Below are 20,746 nucleotides of genomic sequence, written 5' to 3'. Positions count from 1 at the left end.
GTTTCTCAGTTTCTTCACAAATTATATATAAATGTGCTAGTTACAAATATTTTGCACTTGTCCAAAAGATCCTAACACATTCCTATCGAAATTTTAGAAAAATCTGCAATTATGAATATTAGATGTTCTCAAAAACATTTGGTTTGGTCTGAAAATGGTGCGCAAGATGGTCACTGAACTAGCTGTGAAGTCATTTGGGCTGGACAGATTTGGTGCATGAGTCACTATAACACTTACAATTATCTGTGAGAGTCTTGTTGCCAGAAGTAATACCAGGGTACTTGATCTTGAAAGCCAGAAGATTCAGGTAGTTCAGCACATCGTTGTCTTCAATGTCGGTCACACAGTCGCATAGGTCAGACTGTGGGTCTAGCAGTTTCTCTACCATTGTATACTGCTCGGCGGTCTTGTCCCAGATCTCAGCCATGTGGAAGGCATGGGTCAGCTTGTCGAGGGTGTCGTAGTTCGTGATACCCCACCAAGTTCGGTTCATGTTCCTCATCACCTGCACAATAATTGGTAATATATTGCAAACGAGTCTGATTCGTGGAATGAGGGGCATAACTTGTAGATAGGGACCGACCGGTCAGTTCTTATTTGTGGTACGGGTAATATATCCCGCAGAGCACGACACTATTAATCAATACAATAGATAAGTTTAGGGTTACGGGATCTGCCGTAGATTATTTAATATCAAACTCACCAAGTCAAAGGTTTTCATGCTCCTTGTTGAAAAGTCGTCATCATACCCAGCTAACGGTGCGTTAGGGAGAACTCTGATGTCAGTCGCCAAATCCATGTTCACTGAAATAGTTCATTATAATGTCTTCTGTTGTCATTCTATGAATCCTACAATTAATAAAAAATGACTTCAAGAATTTACATTCCAATAGCTCATCATCTTAAGCAGTGGCTGCAACTAACCGGTTGGAATGCCGTTTTCTTCCGTAGTATTCTCCTTGAAGAAGTATCGGATGTCTTCTAAAGTCAAAGAATGGATGCTATGGGCTACCATCTGTGCGAAGGTTTCGGATACTCCGGCTGTCTCCAGGATTCTGGGGCATTCTTGTCGGGTAGGAACTGAAACATAACCATTATGCGATGAACTTTGGTGTTTGCATAGTTAAAATAAATATAAATTTACAATGGACTAATTCTGACTGACATAATTCGGCGAATAGAATTTATTACCTGCACTTGCAGCTCCGATCAGGAAAATCAGAGTTATCAACATGATATTCCTATAATAGTAAGGACATGTTAATTAAATAATATAGTATTTTGCTGAGAGAGTTTGGACAATGGACATTAGTCAAAGATCATTATCATAAAATTTAATAAACAGATACGAATTTTTCCGTCTCAAGTATTTGTTAGGACTTTTAGTCTTTAGATCATATACATTTCAGGCAAATTTGCCCCATTTGGAATCAAACAAGTGAAATAAGTTCATAAAATTAAATAAATTTTGCATTTGCACATTTAAGACCAAAATAAAAAAAAGTTCAAGCATCAAGCGAATATCCCCGAAATCTTAAACAGGGGTCAAAGTTAGTTTACAAAAACGAATCGGTAAAGTTTACAGCAGTTTACAACAGTTTACAACAATGTCCGAGTCCCATCATCAGATCAAACCACAGAGTTCCGGTCTAGTTGAGCATACAGAACATGAACACGGCCAGGTCATAGTATCCTGACTCTTCCATACCGTGCTTCACCATCTTTCTCCACAGCTTCCAGTGTTCTGCACTGTCGACGTGCTCTGTCATTACTTGCTCACCGTCTACCAGCTTCTCCGCTACGTCTTGCAGCAGCTGCGGATTGTAGATATGTATTACAAGGGTAATATCCTAGAGATAAGGTATAGTAGAGAATTTGCATTATTAATCTGATTTGGATATAGTGGTGGAACTGGAACTCTAGTATAGAAGAAGTGGTGATTTCTGCTGTTTTAATTTCTGTTACCTCGATATCGGATAGATTAAAGTTAAATCCATCAAAGTCAGTGAGGGACCTCTTCCAACCGAAATCGTAGCCTCCCCCAAAACTGTAACCAGCTGATCGTTTTTCCCTCACTCCAGAGCTCAGATCTGAAATAAAGACGTATTTTGAGACAGTGGTGTTTACCATCCCATTTATATCCGAACCTTGGCAAGGATGCGAATTATTGTTAACTGATAATTTAAAAATCTTAACCACAGCCGAATCCGTCCGTTCCGATAGTCTAGATACTGAATATGAGCATTTCAGGGCTTATATTGCATCATAAATTGTACATAAATGTGGTTTTGCGAGAATATTGCACCCACGGAAAGGCTTCTAGTACCGCCCCTGCCCAAAATATCATGTATAATATTATGTGAATTTTCACATTATCTGCAAAGCCAAAAATCCAATTTTTCGCTATAACGTTATGGGAAGTATTTTAAGGTACATGTTTCTCAGTTTCTTCACAAATTATATATAAATGTGCTAGTTACAAATATTTTGCACTTGTCCAAAAGATCCTAACACATTCCTATCGAAATTTTAGAAAAATCTGCAATTATGAATATTAGATGTTCTCAAAAACATTTGGTTTGGTCTGAAAATGGTGCGCAAGATGGTCACTGAACTAGCTGTGAAGTCATTTGGGCTGGACAGATTTGGTGCATGAGTCACTATAACACTTACAATTATCTGTGAGAGTCTTGTTGCCAGAAGTAATACCAGGGTACTTGATCTTGAAAGCCAGAAGATTCAGGTAGTTCAGCACATCGTTGTCTTCAATGTCGGTCACACAGTCGCATAGGTCAGACTGTGGGTCTAGCAGTTTCTCTACCATTGTATACTGCTCGGCGGTCTTGTCCCAGATCTCAGCCATGTGGAAGGCATGGGTCAGCTTGTCGAGGGTGTCGTAGTTCGTGATACCCCACCAAGTTCGGTTCATGTTCCTCATCACCTGCACAATAATTGGTAATATATTGCAAACGAGTCTGATTCGTGGAATGAGGGGCATAACTTGTAGATAGGGACCGACCGGTCAGTTCTTATTTGTGGTACGGGTAATATATCCCGCAGAGCACGACACTATTAATCAATACAATAGATAAGTTTAGGGTTACGGGATCTGCCGTAGATTATTTAATATCAAACTCACCAAGTCAAAGGTTTTCATGCTCCTTGTTGAAAAGTCGTCATCATACCCAGCTAACGGTGCGTTAGGGAGAACTCTGATGTCAGTCGCCAAATCCATGTTCACTGAAATAGTTCATTATAATGTCTTCTGTTGTCATTCTATGAATCCTACAATTAATAAAAAATGACTTCAAGAATTTACATTCCAATAGCTCATCATCTTAAGCAGTGGCTGCAACTAACCGGTTGGAATGCCGTTTTCTTCCGTAGTATTCTCCTTGAAGAAGTATCGGATGTCTTCTAAAGTCAAAGAATGGATGCTATGGGCTACCATCTGTGCGAAGGTTTCGGATACTCCGGCTGTCTCCAGGATTCTGGGGCATTCTTGTCGGGTAGGAACTGAAACATAACCATTATGCGATGAACTTTGGTGTTTGCATAGTTAAAATAAATATAAATTTACAATGGACTAATTCTGACTGACATAATTCGGCGACTAGAATTCATTACCTGCACTTGCAGCTCCGATCAGGAAAATCAGAGTTATCAACATGATAATGATATTCCTATAATAGTAGGGACATGTTAATTAAATAATATAATATTTTGCTGCTCAGAGAGTCTGGACAATGGACATTAGTCAAAGATCATTATCGTAAAATTTAATAAACAATACGAATTTTTCCGTCTCAAGTATTTGTTAGGACTTTTAGGTCATATACATTTCAGGCAAATTTGCCCCATTTGGAATCAAACAAGTGAAATAAGTTCATAAATTAAATAATTTTTGCATTTGCACATTTAAGACCAAAATAAAAAAAAGTTCAAGCATCAAGCGAATATCCCCGAAATCTTAAACAGGGGTCAAAGTTAGTTTACAAAAACGAATCGGTAAAGTTTACAGCAGCTTACAGCAGTTTACAACAGTTTACAACAATGTCCGAGTCCCATCATCAGATCAAACCACAGAGTTCCGGTCTAGTTGAGCATACAGAACATGAACACGGCCAGGTCATAGTATCCTGACTCTTCCATACCGTGCTTCACCATCTTTCTCCACAGCTTCCAGTGTTCTGCACTGTCGACGTGCTCTGTCATTACTTGCTCACCGTCTACCAGCTTCTCCGCTACGTCTTGCAGCAGCTGCGGATTGTAGATATGTATTACAAGGGTAATATCCTAGAGATAAGGTATAGTAGAGAATTTGCATTATTAATCTGATTTGGATATAGTGGTGGAACTGGAACTCTAGTATAGAAGAAGTGGTGATTTCTGCTGTTTTAATTTCTGTTACCTCGATATCGGATAGATTAAAGTTAAATCCATCAAAGTCAGTGAGGGACCTCTTCCAACCGAAATCGTAGCCTCCCCCAAAACCGTAACCAGCTGATCGTTTTTCCCTCACTCCAGAGCTCAGATCTGAAATAAAGACGTATTTTGAGACAGTGGTGTTTACCATCCCATTTATATCCGAACCTTGGCAAGGATGCGAATTATTGTTAACTGATAATTTAAAAATCTTAACCACAGCCGAATCCGTCCGTTCCGATAGTCTAGATACTGAATATGAGCATTTCAGGGCTTATATTGCATCATAAATTGTACATAAATGTGGTTTTGCGAGAATATTGCACCCACGGAAAGGCTTCTAGTACCGCCCCTGCCCAAAATATCATGTATAATATTATGTGAATTTTCACATTATCTGCAAAGCCAACACTCACTCCAGAGCTCAGATCTGAAATAAAGACGTATTTTGAGACAGTGGTGTTTACCATCCCATTTATATCCGAACCTTGGCAAGGATGCGAATTATTGTTAACTGATAATTTAAAAATCTTAACCACAGCCGAATCCGTCCGTTCCGATAGTCTAGATACTGAATATGAGCATTTCAGGGCTTATATTGCATCATAAATTGTACATAAATGTGGTTTTGCGAGAATATTGCACCCACGGAAAGGCTTCTAGTACCGCCCCTGCCCAAAATATCATGTATAATATTATGTGAATTTTCACATTATCTGCAAAGCCAAAAATCCAATTTTTCGCTATAACGTTATGGGAAGTATTTTAAGGTACATGTTTCTCAGTTTCTTCACAAATTATATATAAATGTGCTAGTTACAAATATTTTGCACTTGTCCAAAAGATCCTAACACATTCCTATCGAAATTTTAGAAAAATCTGCAATTATGAATATTAGATGTTCTCAAAAACATTTGGTTTGGTCTGAAAATGGTGCGCAAGATGGTCACTGAACTAGCTGTGAAGTCATTTGGGCTGGACAGATTTGGTGCATGAGTCACTATAACACTTACAATTATCTGTGAGAGTCTTGTTGCCAGAAGTAATACCAGGGTACTTGATCTTGAAAGCCAGAAGATTCAGGTAGTTCAGCACATCGTTGTCTTCAATGTCGGTCACACAGTCGCATAGGTCAGACTGTGGGTCTAGCAGTTTCTCTACCATTGTATACTGCTCGGCGGTCTTGTCCCAGATCTCAGCCATGTGGAAGGCATGGGTCAGCTTGTCGAGGGTGTCGTAGTTCGTGATACCCCACCAAGTTCGGTTCATGTTCCTCATCACCTGCACAATAATTGGTAATATATTGCAAACGAGTCTGATTCGTGGAATGAGGGGCATAACTTGTAGATAGGGACCGACCGGTCAGTTCTTATTTGTGGTACGGGTAATATATCCCGCAGAGCACGACACTATTAATCAATACAATAGATAAGTTTAGGGTTACGGGATCTGCCGTAGATTATTTAATATCAAACTCACCAAGTCAAAGGTTTTCATGCTCCTTGTTGAAAAGTCGTCATCATACCCAGCTAACGGTGCGTTAGGGAGAACTCTGATGTCAGTCGCCAAATCCATGTTCACTGAAATAGTTCATTATAATGTCTTCTGTTGTCATTCTATGAATCCTACAATTAATAAAAAATGACTTCAAGAATTTACATTCCAATAGCTCATCATCTTAAGCAGTGGCTGCAACTAACCGGTTGGAATGCCGTTTTCTTCCGTAGTATTCTCCTTGAAGAAGTATCGGATGTCTTCTAAAGTCAAAGAATGGATGCTATGGGCTACCATCTGTGCGAAGGTTTCGGATACTCCGGCTGTCTCCAGGATTCTGGGGCATTCTTGTCGGGTAGGAACTGAAACATAACCATTATGCGATGAACTTTGGTGTTTGCATAGTTAAAATAAATATAAATTTACAATGGACTAATTCTGACTGACATAATTCGGCGACTAGAATTCATTACCTGCACTTGCAGCTCCGATCAGGAAAATCAGAGTTATCAACATGATAATGATATTCCTATAATAGTAGGGACATGTTAATTAAATAATATAATATTTTGCTGCTCAGAGAGTCTGGACAATGGACATTAGTCAAAGATCATTATCGTAAAATTTAATAAACAATACGAATTTTTCCGTCTCAAGTATTTGTTAGGACTTTTAGGTCATATACATTTCAGGCAAATTTGCCCCATTTGGAATCAAACAAGTGAAATAAGTTCATAAATTAAATAATTTTTGCATTTGCACATTTAAGACCAAAATAAAAAAAAGTTCAAGCATCAAGCGAATATCCCCGAAATCTTAAACAGGGGTCAAAGTTAGTTTACAAAAACGAATCGGTAAAGTTTACAGCAGCTTACAGCAGTTTACAACAGTTTACAACAATGTCCGAGTCCCATCATCAGATCAAACCACAGAGTTCCGGTCTAGTTGAGCATACAGAACATGAACACGGCCAGGTCATAGTATCCTGACTCTTCCATACCGTGCTTCACCATCTTTCTCCACAGCTTCCAGTGTTCTGCACTGTCGACGTGCTCTGTCATTACTTGCTCACCGTCTACCAGCTTCTCCGCTACGTCTTGCAGCAGCTGCGGATTGTAGATATGTATTACAAGGGTAATATCCTAGAGATAAGGTATAGTAGAGAATTTGCATTATTAATCTGATTTGGATATAGTGGTGGAACTGGAACTCTAGTATAGAAGAAGTGGTGATTTCTGCTGTTTTAATTTCTGTTACCTCGATATCGGATAGATTAAAGTTAAATCCATCAAAGTCAGTGAGGGACCTCTTCCAACCGAAATCGTAGCCTCCCCCAAAACCGTAACCAGCTGATCGTTTTTCCCTCACTCCAGAGCTCAGATCTGAAATAAAGACGTATTTTGAGACAGTGGTGTTTACCATCCCATTTATATCCGAACCTTGGCAAGGATGCGAATTATTGTTAACTGATAATTTAACAAGAAATGCGGCCGCTTTTCTTTTGTGGATGGCCGCTTAATTTCCCGATCCGTGATGGCGTATTTATCATATTCCATACAACCTGGGGACGGCCCAGTCTTTACTGTTTATATAAACATACAAATATGGCGAAGTGACATGCCAAAAATCTTAACCACAGCCGAATCCGTCCGTTCCGATAGTCTAGATACTGAATATGAGCATTTCAGGGCTTATATTGCATCATAAATTGTACATAAATGTGGTTTTGCGAGAATATTGCACCCACGGAAAGGCTTCTAGTACCGCCCCTGCCCAAAATATCATGTATAATATTATGTGAATTTTCACATTATCTGCAAAGCCAACACTCACTCCAGAGCTCAGATCTGAAATAAAGACGTATTTTGAGACAGTGGTGTTTACCATCCCATTTATATCCGAACCTTGGCAAGGATGCGAATTATTGTTAACTGATAATTTAAAAATCTTAACCACAGCCGAATCCGTCCGTTCCGATAGTCTAGATACTGAATATGAGCATTTCAGGGCTTATATTGCATCATAAATTGTACATAAATGTGGTTTTGCGAGAATATTGCACCCACGGAAAGGCTTCTAGTACCGCCCCTGCCCAAAATATCATGTATAATATTATGTGAATTTTCACATTATCTGCAAAGCCAAAAATCCAATTTTTCGCTATAACGTTATGGGAAGTATTTTAAGGTACATGTTTCTCAGTTTCTTCACAAATTATATATAAATGTGCTAGTTACAAATATTTTGCACTTGTCCAAAAGATCCTAACACATTCCTATCGAAATTTTAGAAAAATCTGCAATTATGAATATTAGATGTTCTCAAAAACATTTGGTTTGGTCTGAAAATGGTGCGCAAGATGGTCACTGAACTAGCTGTGAAGTCATTTGGGCTGGACAGATTTGGTGCATGAGTCACTATAACACTTACAATTATCTGTGAGAGTCTTGTTGCCAGAAGTAATACCAGGGTACTTGATCTTGAAAGCCAGAAGATTCAGGTAGTTCAGCACATCGTTGTCTTCAATGTCGGTCACACAGTCGCATAGGTCAGACTGTGGGTCTAGCAGTTTCTCTACCATTGTATACTGCTCGGCGGTCTTGTCCCAGATCTCAGCCATGTGGAAGGCATGGGTCAGCTTGTCGAGGGTGTCGTAGTTCGTGATACCCCACCAAGTTCGGTTCATGTTCCTCATCACCTGCACAATAATTGGTAATATATTGCAAACGAGTCTGATTCGTGGAATGAGGGGCATAACTTGTAGATAGGGACCGACCGGTCAGTTCTTATTTGTGGTACGGGTAATATATCCCGCAGAGCACGACACTATTAATCAATACAATAGATAAGTTTAGGGTTACGGGATCTGCCGTAGATTATTTAATATCAAACTCACCAAGTCAAAGGTTTTCATGCTCCTTGTTGAAAAGTCGTCATCATACCCAGCTAACGGTGCGTTAGGGAGAACTCTGATGTCAGTCGCCAAATCCATGTTCACTGAAATAGTTCATTATAATGTCTTCTGTTGTCATTCTATGAATCCTACAATTAATAAAAAATGACTTCAAGAATTTACATTCCAATAGCTCATCATCTTAAGCAGTGGCTGCAACTAACCGGTTGGAATGCCGTTTTCTTCCGTAGTATTCTCCTTGAAGAAGTATCGGATGTCTTCTAAAGTCAAAGAATGGATGCTATGGGCTACCATCTGTGCGAAGGTTTCGGATACTCCGGCTGTCTCCAGGATTCTGGGGCATTCTTGTCGGGTAGGAACTGAAACATAACCATTATGCGATGAACTTTGGTGTTTGCATAGTTAAAATAAATATAAATTTACAATGGACTAATTCTGACTGACATAATTCGGCGACTAGAATTCATTACCTGCACTTGCAGCTCCGATCAGGAAAATCAGAGTTATCAACATGATAATGATATTCCTATAATAGTAGGGACATGTTAATTAAATAATATAATATTTTGCTGCTCAGAGAGTCTGGACAATGGACATTAGTCAAAGATCATTATCGTAAAATTTAATAAACAATACGAATTTTTCCGTCTCAAGTATTTGTTAGGACTTTTAGGTCATATACATTTCAGGCAAATTTGCCCCATTTGGAATCAAACAAGTGAAATAAGTTCATAAATTAAATAATTTTTGCATTTGCACATTTAAGACCAAAATAAAAAAAAGTTCAAGCATCAAGCGAATATCCCCGAAATCTTAAACAGGGGTCAAAGTTAGTTTACAAAAACGAATCGGTAAAGTTTACAGCAGCTTACAGCAGTTTACAACAGTTTACAACAATGTCCGAGTCCCATCATCAGATCAAACCACAGAGTTCCGGTCTAGTTGAGCATACAGAACATGAACACGGCCAGGTCATAGTATCCTGACTCTTCCATACCGTGCTTCACCATCTTTCTCCACAGCTTCCAGTGTTCTGCACTGTCGACGTGCTCTGTCATTACTTGCTCACCGTCTACCAGCTTCTCCGCTACGTCTTGCAGCAGCTGCGGATTGTAGATATGTATTACAAGGGTAATATCCTAGAGATAAGGTATAGTAGAGAATTTGCATTATTAATCTGATTTGGATATAGTGGTGGAACTGGAACTCTAGTATAGAAGAAGTGGTGATTTCTGCTGTTTTAATTTCTGTTACCTCGATATCGGATAGATTAAAGTTAAATCCATCAAAGTCAGTGAGGGACCTCTTCCAACCGAAATCGTAGCCTCCCCCAAAACCGTAACCAGCTGATCGTTTTTCCCTCACTCCAGAGCTCAGATCTGAAATAAAGACGTATTTTGAGACAGTGGTGTTTACCATCCCATTTATATCCGAACCTTGGCAAGGATGCGAATTATTGTTAACTGATAATTTAAAAATCTTAACCACAGCCGAATCCGTCCGTTCCGATAGTCTAGATACTGAATATGAGCATTTCAGGGCTTATATTGCATCATAAATTGTACATAAATGTGGTTTTGCGAGAATATTGCACCCACGGAAAGGCTTCTAGTACCGCCCCTGCCCAAAATATCATGTATAATATTATGTGAATTTTCACATTATCTGCAAAGCCAACACTCACTCCAGAGCTCAGATCTGAAATAAAGACGTATTTTGAGACAGTGGTGTTTACCATCCCATTTATATCCGAACCTTGGCAAGGATGCGAATTATTGTTAACTGATAATTTAAAAATCTTAACCACAGCCGAATCCGTCCGTTCCGATAGTCTAGATACTGAATATGAGCATTTCAGGGCTTATATTGCATCATAAATTGTACATAAATGTGGTTTTGCGAGAATATTGCACCCACGGAAAGGCTTCTAGTACCGCCCCTGCCCAAAATATCATGTATAATATTATGTGAATTTTCACATTATCTGCAAAGCCAAAAATCCAATTTTTCGCTATAACGTTATGGGAAGTATTTTAAGGTACATGTTTCTCAGTTTCTTCACAAATTATATATAAATGTGCTAGTTACAAATATTTTGCACTTGTCCAAAAGATCCTAACACATTCCTATCGAAATTTTAGAAAAATCTGCAATTATGAATATTAGATGTTCTCAAAAACATTTGGTTTGGTCTGAAAATGGTGCGCAAGATGGTCACTGAACTAGCTGTGAAGTCATTTGGGCTGGACAGATTTGGTGCATGAGTCACTATAACACTTACAATTATCTGTGAGAGTCTTGTTGCCAGAAGTAATACCAGGGTACTTGATCTTGAAAGCCAGAAGATTCAGGTAGTTCAGCACATCGTTGTCTTCAATGTCGGTCACACAGTCGCATAGGTCAGACTGTGGGTCTAGCAGTTTCTCTACCATTGTATACTGCTCGGCGGTCTTGTCCCAGATCTCAGCCATGTGGAAGGCATGGGTCAGCTTGTCGAGGGTGTCGTAGTTCGTGATACCCCACCAAGTTCGGTTCATGTTCCTCATCACCTGCACAATAATTGGTAATATATTGCAAACGAGTCTGATTCGTGGAATGAGGGGCATAACTTGTAGATAGGGACCGACCGGTCAGTTCTTATTTGTGGTACGGGTAATATATCCCGCAGAGCACGACACTATTAATCAATACAATAGATAAGTTTAGGGTTACGGGATCTGCCGTAGATTATTTAATATCAAACTCACCAAGTCAAAGGTTTTCATGCTCCTTGTTGAAAAGTCGTCATCATACCCAGCTAACGGTGCGTTAGGGAGAACTCTGATGTCAGTCGCCAAATCCATGTTCACTGAAATAGTTCATTATAATGTCTTCTGTTGTCATTCTATGAATCCTACAATTAATAAAAAATGACTTCAAGAATTTACATTCCAATAGCTCATCATCTTAAGCAGTGGCTGCAACTAACCGGTTGGAATGCCGTTTTCTTCCGTAGTATTCTCCTTGAAGAAGTATCGGATGTCTTCTAAAGTCAAAGAATGGATGCTATGGGCTACCATCTGTGCGAAGGTTTCGGATACTCCGGCTGTCTCCAGGATTCTGGGGCATTCTTGTCGGGTAGGAACTGAAACATAACCATTATGCGATGAACTTTGGTGTTTGCATAGTTAAAATAAATATAAATTTACAATGGACTAATTCTGACTGACATAATTCGGCGACTAGAATTCATTACCTGCACTTGCAGCTCCGATCAGGAAAATCAGAGTTATCAACATGATAATGATATTCCTATAATAGTAGGGACATGTTAATTAAATAATATAATATTTTGCTGCTCAGAGAGTCTGGACAATGGACATTAGTCAAAGATCATTATCGTAAAATTTAATAAACAATACGAATTTTTCCGTCTCAAGTATTTGTTAGGACTTTTAGGTCATATACATTTCAGGCAAATTTGCCCCATTTGGAATCAAACAAGTGAAATAAGTTCATAAATTAAATAATTTTTGCATTTGCACATTTAAGACCAAAATAAAAAAAAGTTCAAGCATCAAGCGAATATCCCCGAAATCTTAAACAGGGGTCAAAGTTAGTTTACAAAAACGAATCGGTAAAGTTTACAGCAGCTTACAGCAGTTTACAACAGTTTACAACAATGTCCGAGTCCCATCATCAGATCAAACCACAGAGTTCCGGTCTAGTTGAGCATACAGAACATGAACACGGCCAGGTCATAGTATCCTGACTCTTCCATACCGTGCTTCACCATCTTTCTCCACAGCTTCCAGTGTTCTGCACTGTCGACGTGCTCTGTCATTACTTGCTCACCGTCTACCAGCTTCTCCGCTACGTCTTGCAGCAGCTGCGGATTGTAGATATGTATTACAAGGGTAATATCCTAGAGATAAGGTATAGTAGAGAATTTGCATTATTAATCTGATTTGGATATAGTGGTGGAACTGGAACTCTAGTATAGAAGAAGTGGTGATTTCTGCTGTTTTAATTTCTGTTACCTCGATATCGGATAGATTAAAGTTAAATCCATCAAAGTCAGTGAGGGACCTCTTCCAACCGAAATCGTAGCCTCCCCCAAAACCGTAACCAGCTGATCGTTTTTCCCTCACTCCAGAGCTCAGATCTGAAATAAAGACGTATTTTGAGACAGTGGTGTTTACCATCCCATTTATATCCGAACCTTGGCAAGGATGCGAATTATTGTGAACTGATAATTTAAAAATCTTAACCACAGCCGAATCCGTCCGTTCCGATAGTCTAGATACTGAATATGAGCATTTCAGGGCTTATATTGCATCATAAATTGTACATAAATGTGGTTTTGCGAGAATATTGCACCCACGGAAAGGCTTCTAGTACCGCCCCTGCCCAAAATATCATGTATAATATTATGTGAATTTTCACATTATCTGCAAAGCCAAAAATCCAATTTTTCGCTATAACGTTATGGGAAGTATTTTAAGGTACATGTTTCTCAGTTTCTTCACAAATTATATATAAATGTGCTAGTTACAAATATTTTGCACTTGTCCAAAAGATCCTAACACATTCCTATCGAAATTTTAGAAAAATCTGCAATTATGAATATTAGATGTTCTCAAAAACATTTGGTTTGGTCTGAAAATGGTGCGCAAGATGGTCACTGAACTAGCTGTGAAGTCATTTGGGCTGGACAGATTTGGTGCATGAGTCACTATAACACTTACAATTATCTGTGAGAGTCTTGTTGCCAGAAGTAATACCAGGGTACTTGATCTTGAAAGCCAGAAGATTCAGGTAGTTCAGCACATCGTTGTCTTCAATGTCGGTCACACAGTCGCATAGGTCAGACTGTGGGTCTAGCAGTTTCTCTACCATTGTATACTGCTCGGCGGTCTTGTCCCAGATCTCAGCCATGTGGAAGGCATGGGTCAGCTTGTCGAGGGTGTCGTAGTTCGTGATACCCCACCAAGTTCGGTTCATGTTCCTCATCACCTGCACAATAATTGGTAATATATCGCAAACGAGTCTGATTCGTGGAATGAGGGGCATAACTTGTAGATAGGGACCGACCGGTCAGTTCTTATTTGTGGTACGGGTAATATATCCCCGCAGAGCACGACACTATTAATCAATACAATAGATAAGTTTAGGGTTACGGGATCTGCCGTAGATTATTTAATATCAAACTCACCAAGTCAAAGGTTTTCATGCTCCTTGTTGAAAAGTCGTCATCATACCCAGCTAACGGTGCGTTAGGGAGAACTCTGATGTCAGTCGCCAAATCCGTGTTCACTGAAATAGTTCATTATAATCTTATAGTTATATTCTTATAGTTATATTGTCTCCTGTTGTCATTCTATGAATCCTACAATTAATAAAAATGACTTTAAGAATTTACATTCCAATAGCTCAGCATCTTAAGCAGTGGCTGCAACTAACCGGTTGGAATGCCGTTTTCTTCCGTAGCATTCTCCTTGAAGAAGTATCGGATGTCTTCTAAAGTCAAAGAATGGATGCTATGGGCTACCATCTGTGCGAAGGTTTCGGATACTCCGGCTGTCTCCAGGATTCTGGGGCATTCTTGTCGGGTAGGAACTGAAACATAACCATTATGCGATGAACTTTGGTGTTTGCATAGTTAAAATAAATATAAATTTACAATGGACTAATTCTGACTGACATAATTCGGCGACTAGAATTCATTACCTGCACTTGCAGATCCGATCAGGAAAATCAGAGTTATCAACATGATATTCCTATAATAGTAGGGACATGTTAATTAAATAATATAATATTTTGCTGCTCAGAGAGTCTGGACAATGGACATTAGTCAAAGATCATTATCGTAAAATTTAATAAACAATACGAATTTTTCCGTCTCAAGTATTTGTTAGGACTTTTAGGTCATATACATTTCAGGCAAATTTGCCCCATTTGGAATCAAACAAGTGAAATAAGTTCATAAATTAAATAATTTTTGCATTTGCACATTTAAGACCAAAATAAAAAAAAGTTCAAGCATCAAGCGAATATCCCCGAAATCTTAAACAGGGGTCAAAGTTAGTTTACAAAAACGAATCGGTAAAGTTTACAGCAGCTTACAGCAGTTTACAACAGTTTACAACAATGTCCGAGTCCCATCATCAGATCAAACCACAGAGTTCCGGTCTAGTTGAGCATACAGAACATGAACACGGCCAGGTCATAGTATCCTGACTCTTCCATACCGTGCTTCACCATCTTTCTCCACAGCTTCCAGTGTTCTGCACTGTCGACGTGCTCTGTCATTACTTGCTCACCGTCTACCAGCTTCTCCGCTACGTCTTGCAGCAGCTGCGGATTGTAGATATGTATTACAAGGGTAATATCCTAGAGATAAGGTATAGTAGAGAATTTGCATTATTAATCTGATTTGGATATAGTGGTGGAACTGGAACTCTAGTATAGAAGAAGTGGTGATTTCTGCTGTTTTAATTTCTGTTACCTCGATATCGGATAGATTAAAGTTAAATCCATCAAAGTCAGTGAGGGACCTCTTCCAACCGAAATCGTAGCCTCCCCCAAAACCGTAACCAGCTGATCGTTTTTCCCTCACTCCAGAGCTCAGATCTGAAATAAAGACGTATTTTGAGACAGTGGTGTTTACCATCCCATTTATATCCGAACCTTGGCAAGGATGCGAATTATTGTGAACTGATAATTTAAAAATCTTAACCACAGCCGAATCCGTCCGTTCCGATAGTCTAGATACTGAATATGAGCATTTCAGGGCTTATATTGCATCATAAATTGTACATAAATGTGGTTTTGCGAGAATATTGCACCCACGGAAAGGCTTCTAGTACCGCCCCTGCCCAAAATATCATGTATAATATTATGTGAATTTTCACATATCTGCAAAGCCAAAAATCCAATTTTTCGCTATAACGTTATGGTCAAGTTGGAGACACATGTCATTTTTTACTATTGCTTCAGAAATTTGTGGACCATTCAACCTAGAATGAAACCATTACCTGATATATGGCGAATGCAAGACATTTGGATCTTTGGCTGGAGTTTAAAATAAATAATTACAATTGGAGTTCTGACCAGAATAAGGTTTGATTAAATCAATTACCTCTTAATGCAGATTGGTCAGGATAGGTCTGGTTGAAACAGTATTCCTTAATTGATAGTGGACAGTTATGTAATCACAATAACTATATATTGTCTGAGGGTTTTGTGATCAATGGATTTTATTATGCTCAAAGATGGAAATTAAATGCAATTGATTCAGAGCTGAACTTAGGGGACGATAGAATTAGGGTATATACGAGAGTTCTAGGTTATACTAGAAGTTGGGTTCGGTTTTCGTAATTTTAAATTGTTTGTTTTTTCATTACGCTAACAGGGTTGAGACTCTGATTCAGTGAAACACTGTAACAGCTGTCAAATGTCTAAATTTCATGTGTTTTATCCTAATTCTAATGCTCATGTTTAAATGGCTACTAAGAGTCTAATACGGTTGAACCTTCGTGCTCTTGAAGCAACATCATGTTCTACAATGAAAAACTGTGTCATGCTCACACATGTGGAAATTGTTAGAATTAGCATAACTTGTCTAAACTAATCATTAAATCGCCAAGGGTTTGAGTTCTTTGAATGATTATCTGAAATGGAATAACAGTGACCCTATTGCATGATTCATACTGCATCAAAACATCAGCACTAACGTGAAATTGATTCTGAGTCAAATGTTAGAAATTTTCAATAATTATAGCTCAGAGTTGAATGGTACATACCTATTTTGATGTACAATTGTTACACTAAAGATTAATTAATACAGTTTGATTCCGAACATTGACTCAATGGGAAGTTGTTATAAATTAATATTTCTCATTTCTTACAAACTTATAATAAAGTAGCATTAACAAATATTTGCACTGTCAAAAGATCTAAACACGTTCGACAATCGAAATTTTATAAATAACAACTTATAAATATGATCGGAATATTTTGACGACTATTGAACAAAAAATAGGGCAAAAATAGCAATTATCAGCGGTGTTCACAACACTTCTACTATTAGTGGAGCTTATACTCAGTACCTAGTGCGAAAATAATTATATAAAGAACCAAATTATACAAAGAACCCTAACTGAATTCAAGTTGAAAATAAAAATTGCGATAACAGGTCTTATTAAATCAACCTTTCTGACACGTTTAATCCTTCGAGCAATCCTTTCAAATCCTGCAATATTTCTTTCTAATCGGAGGCGTTTTACTACTATTCAGCATTCACTAATCAATATACTGTCTCAAATTCTATATGAAAAAATTGATTTCGAATCGCACCTCCTTCTTTAAGAAAATCGCCCAAATAAAATAATTCACAGTTGGACTATATCAACCTAATTGAGGTTTGCCTTTAAGGGGGCCGGGAGTTACGATTTGGTGGATCACGGAAATTATCACATTTTCTAAAGAGATCTACCAGTGCAGATGCTCGATACCTCTAAGTCTTTACCAACAAATATTCATCCTGCCCAAATTGTGGGTCTGTGGAGGTCAGCGTGTAATATGTGTAGTGCTATTTCAATTTAGATTCGTGATTTAAGTTCTATTCGTTTCATGTGAAATTCTTATAAACTGGTAAAATGGAGTACGCTTGAATTTTACAAAAGTACCTACTTTTGATAAAAACAGTTTGCAACGCAAATTAGTTCATGAACAATGTTATGTAATCATTTTCTCCTTATCTTAGACTCCTTTTCCGGGTAATGCCTAATTTTCACTTACAAATTTTAACACTATTATAATTTACAACTCGGCAACTTCAGCTACAATTTAACTTCAATTTAATACTGAATCTAAGAAAGTTTTATACATTAAATTTGACTCCTAAACTTTAGGTAATTTTCAACTCAGTGATATCTTATCGGAACGTGTAACATTAAAATATCGTTTAGTAATAGTAACCACTGCACTGACAAATAATTTTAAAAAGACTTTCCTTCTTAAAACTAATCAAACCCCGCCTCGGCCAGTATCTCGCCTAGATCAAAGGTGCTCTTTCTATTGTTTTTACTCTGCAATGATTTATGTACCAACGCTGCCTATTCAGAGAGCGAGGAGGGAGAAAACGTGATCCATGTTATGTCACATTTGTGGTACAAAACCATCAATTAAACCAACGACCGATTTAAAAAAACCTTTATCATTTGGCTTTGTCAGAAGATTCTCGGCACTATACCGAAAAAACCAGTTCCGTAAATCTTACCGTTTTCTTGATTAAGCCGCTCGGAAATTACACGCGCACAGACAATAGACATACATACAGACAGACAGACATACAGACAGACAGACAGACAGACAGACAGACAGACAGACAGACAGACAGACAGACAGACAGACAGACAGACAGACAGACAGACATACAGACAGACAGACAGACAGACAGACAGACCGACCGACCGACAGACAGACAGACAGACAGACAGACAGACAGACAGACAGACATTCTGAGATTATTGTTTAAGATTGAGCCGTTGCTCTTTCACTACTAGGGGAAGGATATCTTTCGGATTAATGGAAATGATAGTGTTCTAGCGACAGCTGACAAACCACATAAATTGGGACAAATTTTGTCGACTATGAGGAGTAGGACCTAGAGGGGCCGTTTGTTTAAAGATACGAAATGTTTGTTCAGCAGGAGCTTTCAAAATACATGTGTAAATCGTTTTCAGCTGAGGACTGAGGAGTAGGAAGTCTCGTAGGTTAATGACTAATGAATATCGATGTGTATTGTGTAATGCTATTGCACGCACAATTTTGAATCGTGATTTACCGAAACTGGCCATTTTACGTAGCTCAAAATCTATCTTGGATCTCCTTCCACATTTGTTATGGGGCCGGGTTACCCTAAAACTAGTCAGGCACAAACTAAAGAATATTTAGAGAAGATCTGTCCTGCCAAATTTTGATTTGACGAAAATTCTGACAATTAAAACGTTCTATGACTTTTTGTCGCTGTGAATAAAGTACATTACCGTAATTGTGGTCAAAGATGTCATCGTATTAAATCCTTTCGCTGTTTAATATGCTAACAACTCAACCCTCCCCTAGACGACTATAATTATATAACTCAGCGTGTTTTATAGTTAAATTAAACCACATAACTGTGAATGAAATTAATGTGAACGACTCTCGCCTGGTCCAGATTTCATTTAAATTGCTCATTAAATTGCTCAGCACGTAGCATCGTATTCTGCGTTGCGACGCAAATTGTTGAGTAAACTTCTTGATATTATAATCTGGTGAGGTATATCGTTAGTAATTTTGTTAAATTTTGATTGCTCGACTCGATATAAAATTTGCAACTCAGTAGTATCTTAGCGGAGCGTGTAGCATTAAAATATCGTATAAAGTCATTGCATGAGTTATGTTCCAGATAAAATAGGTTTACCCAGTTTTTAGTATCTCTTCTACCGTTATAATTCCTATAACCTGCTTAATCCTTACAAATAAGTTTCGTGAATGTAATGTGGATCTGTGTTATAAATTTGGTTCCACAACTACAAGTAGTTAAGTCTCTATCCGGTATAAGGAATATTACGATGCAATTGTTCGTCCCGTCAGCCTAATCGTTGTTGAAGATTGAAGTACGTCAAAGAACCGTCCCATATTAAATCCCGTCTCTATTAGAAATACAAGAGCTATCTTTGGGGTACCATCTTGTTAAACATAAAGTGGGGCATGATTTGATTTTGCTATGAGTACCTCATGCCAAAACCATAGCAATGAAACCACTCGTCTGTTAGAAATTTGTACTATACACTATACAGTCATGATAATATGCATTTACATTATAGAGATGTTGCCGATTAATTGAATTTATAGTTTTTGAGCTTTTTACGTTGAATGTCGGAAGTAAGTGACTATATAAATAACACACGAACACTAAGTTCACAGACTGATGTTACCGGAGAACAACCGGACCCTGTTCGGAGACTGGTGTACCGTGAGAACCTTTCTCGTCTTCACCTGGAGATGCACCATGCTGGTCGCCTCCCTCCTCGGCAACATCGTTATCATGATAGCCATCACCAAACACCAGGCTATCAGACTGGGTCGGGTCACAACAACCCTCATCAGCCACATCACGGTGTCGGACTTGTGCCTGGCAGTGTTTGGGATCGGGCCCATGTTGGTATTCACTCTGATGGGTGACAGTGGATCTGTGGATCTGCTTTGTATGGTATCGTGCTGTGCCTTGGGACTGTTTATCACTTCCAGTCTACTGTTGGTCTGTGTTCTAAATCTCTGCAAGTTGGTTATTGTCCAGTTTCCGTTAAGGTGTCAGGTATGGAGAGGAAGGTTTGCTCACTTTGTGGCTAGCCTCCCCTGGGCCTTGTCCGTTCTAACTGTCTTCATCTCCATGGGGTTTAACGGGGATACCATCTACTTTGACCACCGCATTAGGAGCTGCATGTTCGTGACGAAGTCTGAGAGTCTGAGATGGTTCAGATTGGTGGCTATCGTCTTCAGTATGGGGATACCCGGGGTTCTGATTATGATCTCAACTGCCTGGCTGCTTTACATAGCGCACGAACAGGCTAAAATACACAACAGGAACTCTCTTCAAATTCAAAGTATAGTTACTGCCATCACAATCGCCATCGCCCATTACCTGTCACACTTTCCCTTTTCGGTGTCCTTTGTGTACAATGTGTTTATTGTAAGTGACAGTCGGTTTGAACTGCCCTCTCCGACGATGAACAACGGAACAGATCAGAGAAGAATGCTGGTGGAGTATGACGACAGTCAGTCCCCCGTCTCTAGTTTTATGTACAACTACTTCTACCTTATCTCCTGTCTCTTGACCCTGCTCAACTCGGCTGTCAACTTCTTCATCTACAAGGCATCCATCAC

At 38.7% G+C, this 20,746-nt stretch overlaps 8 protein-coding genes across 8 annotated transcripts in view; 1 reads left to right on the top strand and 7 right to left on the bottom strand.

Moving 5' to 3' along the window:
- LOC134816333 (protein HID1-like) overlaps positions 1-20,746 on the top strand; it is a 58,479-nt gene that overhangs the window by 31,389 nt on the left and 6,344 nt on the right. The window lies entirely within an intron of this gene.
- On the bottom strand, positions 1,529-3,684 carry LOC134816338 (uncharacterized). Its single transcript, XM_063825137.1, has 6 exons — positions 3,628-3,684; positions 3,361-3,516; positions 3,140-3,240; positions 2,674-2,941; positions 1,966-2,090; positions 1,529-1,814 (listed from the first exon to the last, which is right to left on the bottom strand). The coding sequence occupies exons 1-6, from the start codon at positions 3,668-3,670 to the stop codon at positions 1,650-1,652; spliced, it is 858 nt and encodes a 285-aa protein (XP_063681207.1). The 5' UTR covers positions 3,671-3,684; the 3' UTR covers positions 1,529-1,649.
- LOC134816337 (uncharacterized) lies at positions 3,882-6,449 on the bottom strand. The gene is made up of 6 exons (XM_063825136.1): positions 6,393-6,449; positions 6,126-6,281; positions 5,905-6,005; positions 5,439-5,706; positions 4,412-4,536; positions 3,882-4,260 (listed from the first exon to the last, which is right to left on the bottom strand). Exons 1-6 carry the CDS (start codon positions 6,433-6,435, stop codon positions 4,096-4,098), a joined length of 858 nt encoding a protein of 285 aa, XP_063681206.1. The 5' UTR covers positions 6,436-6,449; the 3' UTR covers positions 3,882-4,095.
- On the bottom strand, positions 6,647-7,352 carry LOC134816339 (uncharacterized). Its single transcript, XM_063825138.1, has 2 exons — positions 7,177-7,352; positions 6,647-7,025 (listed from the first exon to the last, which is right to left on the bottom strand). The coding sequence occupies exons 1-2, from the start codon at positions 7,339-7,341 to the stop codon at positions 6,861-6,863; spliced, it is 330 nt and encodes a 109-aa protein (XP_063681208.1). The 5' UTR covers positions 7,342-7,352; the 3' UTR covers positions 6,647-6,860.
- Positions 7,621-9,360, bottom strand: LOC134816805 (uncharacterized). Its single transcript, XM_063825799.1, has 5 exons — positions 9,304-9,360; positions 9,037-9,192; positions 8,816-8,916; positions 8,350-8,617; positions 7,621-7,766 (listed from the first exon to the last, which is right to left on the bottom strand). The coding sequence occupies exons 1-5, from the start codon at positions 9,344-9,346 to the stop codon at positions 7,621-7,623; spliced, it is 714 nt and encodes a 237-aa protein (XP_063681869.1). The 5' UTR covers positions 9,347-9,360.
- On the bottom strand, positions 9,558-12,125 carry LOC134816336 (uncharacterized). Its single transcript, XM_063825135.1, has 6 exons — positions 12,069-12,125; positions 11,802-11,957; positions 11,581-11,681; positions 11,115-11,382; positions 10,088-10,212; positions 9,558-9,936 (listed from the first exon to the last, which is right to left on the bottom strand). The coding sequence occupies exons 1-6, from the start codon at positions 12,109-12,111 to the stop codon at positions 9,772-9,774; spliced, it is 858 nt and encodes a 285-aa protein (XP_063681205.1). The 5' UTR covers positions 12,112-12,125; the 3' UTR covers positions 9,558-9,771.
- Positions 12,323-14,616, bottom strand: LOC134816335 (uncharacterized). The gene is made up of 6 exons (XM_063825134.1): positions 14,543-14,616; positions 14,276-14,431; positions 14,028-14,128; positions 13,561-13,828; positions 12,853-12,977; positions 12,323-12,701 (listed from the first exon to the last, which is right to left on the bottom strand). Exons 1-6 carry the CDS (start codon positions 14,583-14,585, stop codon positions 12,537-12,539), a joined length of 858 nt encoding a protein of 285 aa, XP_063681204.1. The 5' UTR covers positions 14,586-14,616; the 3' UTR covers positions 12,323-12,536.
- LOC134816340 (uncharacterized) lies at positions 14,791-15,496 on the bottom strand. Its single transcript, XM_063825139.1, has 2 exons — positions 15,321-15,496; positions 14,791-15,169 (listed from the first exon to the last, which is right to left on the bottom strand). The coding sequence occupies exons 1-2, from the start codon at positions 15,483-15,485 to the stop codon at positions 15,005-15,007; spliced, it is 330 nt and encodes a 109-aa protein (XP_063681209.1). The 5' UTR covers positions 15,486-15,496; the 3' UTR covers positions 14,791-15,004.

Source organism: Bolinopsis microptera, chromosome 6 (assembly GCF_026151205.1).
Source record: "Bolinopsis microptera isolate Bmic1 chromosome 6, MBARI_Bmic_1.0, whole genome shotgun sequence".
NCBI lineage: Eukaryota > Metazoa > Ctenophora > Tentaculata > Lobata > Bolinopsidae > Bolinopsis > Bolinopsis microptera.
The sequence above is the reverse complement of the archived record's forward strand: the minus strand, read 5'-3'. Positions and strand labels throughout refer to the sequence as shown.

Bases quoted from the DNA above. Each gene is read 5' to 3' on its own strand.
- LOC134816336 (XM_063825135.1), bottom strand. From the start codon at position 12,111: ATGTTGATAACTCTGATTTTCCTGATCGGAGCTGCAAGTGCAG. The intron at 11,958-12,068 runs GTAATGAATTCT...GTTATGTTTCAG, and splicing joins GATCGGAGCTGCAAGTGCAG to TTCCTACCCGACAAGAATGC. The intron at 11,682-11,801 runs GTTAGTTGCAGC...GAACTATTTCAG, and splicing joins AGAAAACGGCATTCCAACCG to TGAACATGGATTTGGCGACT.
- LOC134816339 (XM_063825138.1), bottom strand. From the start codon at position 7,341: ATGGTAAACACCACTGTCTCAAAATACGTCTTTATTTCAGATCTGAGC. The intron at 7,026-7,176 runs GTAACAGAAATT...TACAATCCGCAG, and splicing joins TTAATCTATCCGATATCGAG to CTGCTGCAAGACGTAGCGGA.
- LOC134816805 (XM_063825799.1), bottom strand. From the start codon at position 9,346: ATGTTGATAACTCTGATTTTCCTGATCGGAGCTGCAAGTGCAG. The intron at 8,618-8,815 runs GTGAGTTTGATA...ATTATTGTGCAG, and splicing joins GCATGAAAACCTTTGACTTG to GTGATGAGGAACATGAACCG. The intron at 7,767-8,349 runs GTAAGTGTTATA...TCTTTATTTCAG, and splicing joins CAAGACTCTCACAGATAATT to ATCTGAGCTCTGGAGTGAGT.
- LOC134816335 (XM_063825134.1), bottom strand. From the start codon at position 14,585: ATGTTGATAACTCTGATTTTCCTGATCGGATCTGCAAGTGCAG. The intron at 13,829-14,027 runs GTGAGTTTGATA...ATTATTGTGCAG, and splicing joins GCATGAAAACCTTTGACTTG to GTGATGAGGAACATGAACCG. The intron at 12,702-12,852 runs GTAACAGAAATT...TACAATCCGCAG, and splicing joins TTAATCTATCCGATATCGAG to CTGCTGCAAGACGTAGCGGA.
- LOC134816338 (XM_063825137.1), bottom strand. From the start codon at position 3,670: ATGTTGATAACTCTGATTTTCCTGATCGGAGCTGCAAGTGCAG. The intron at 3,517-3,627 runs GTAATGAATTCT...GTTATGTTTCAG, and splicing joins GATCGGAGCTGCAAGTGCAG to TTCCTACCCGACAAGAATGC. The intron at 3,241-3,360 runs GTTAGTTGCAGC...GAACTATTTCAG, and splicing joins AGAAAACGGCATTCCAACCG to TGAACATGGATTTGGCGACT.
- LOC134816337 (XM_063825136.1), bottom strand. From the start codon at position 6,435: ATGTTGATAACTCTGATTTTCCTGATCGGAGCTGCAAGTGCAG. The intron at 5,707-5,904 runs GTGAGTTTGATA...ATTATTGTGCAG, and splicing joins GCATGAAAACCTTTGACTTG to GTGATGAGGAACATGAACCG. The intron at 4,261-4,411 runs GTAACAGAAATT...TACAATCCGCAG, and splicing joins TTAATCTATCCGATATCGAG to CTGCTGCAAGACGTAGCGGA.
- LOC134816340 (XM_063825139.1), bottom strand. From the start codon at position 15,485: ATGGTAAACACCACTGTCTCAAAATACGTCTTTATTTCAGATCTGAGC. The intron at 15,170-15,320 runs GTAACAGAAATT...TACAATCCGCAG, and splicing joins TTAATCTATCCGATATCGAG to CTGCTGCAAGACGTAGCGGA.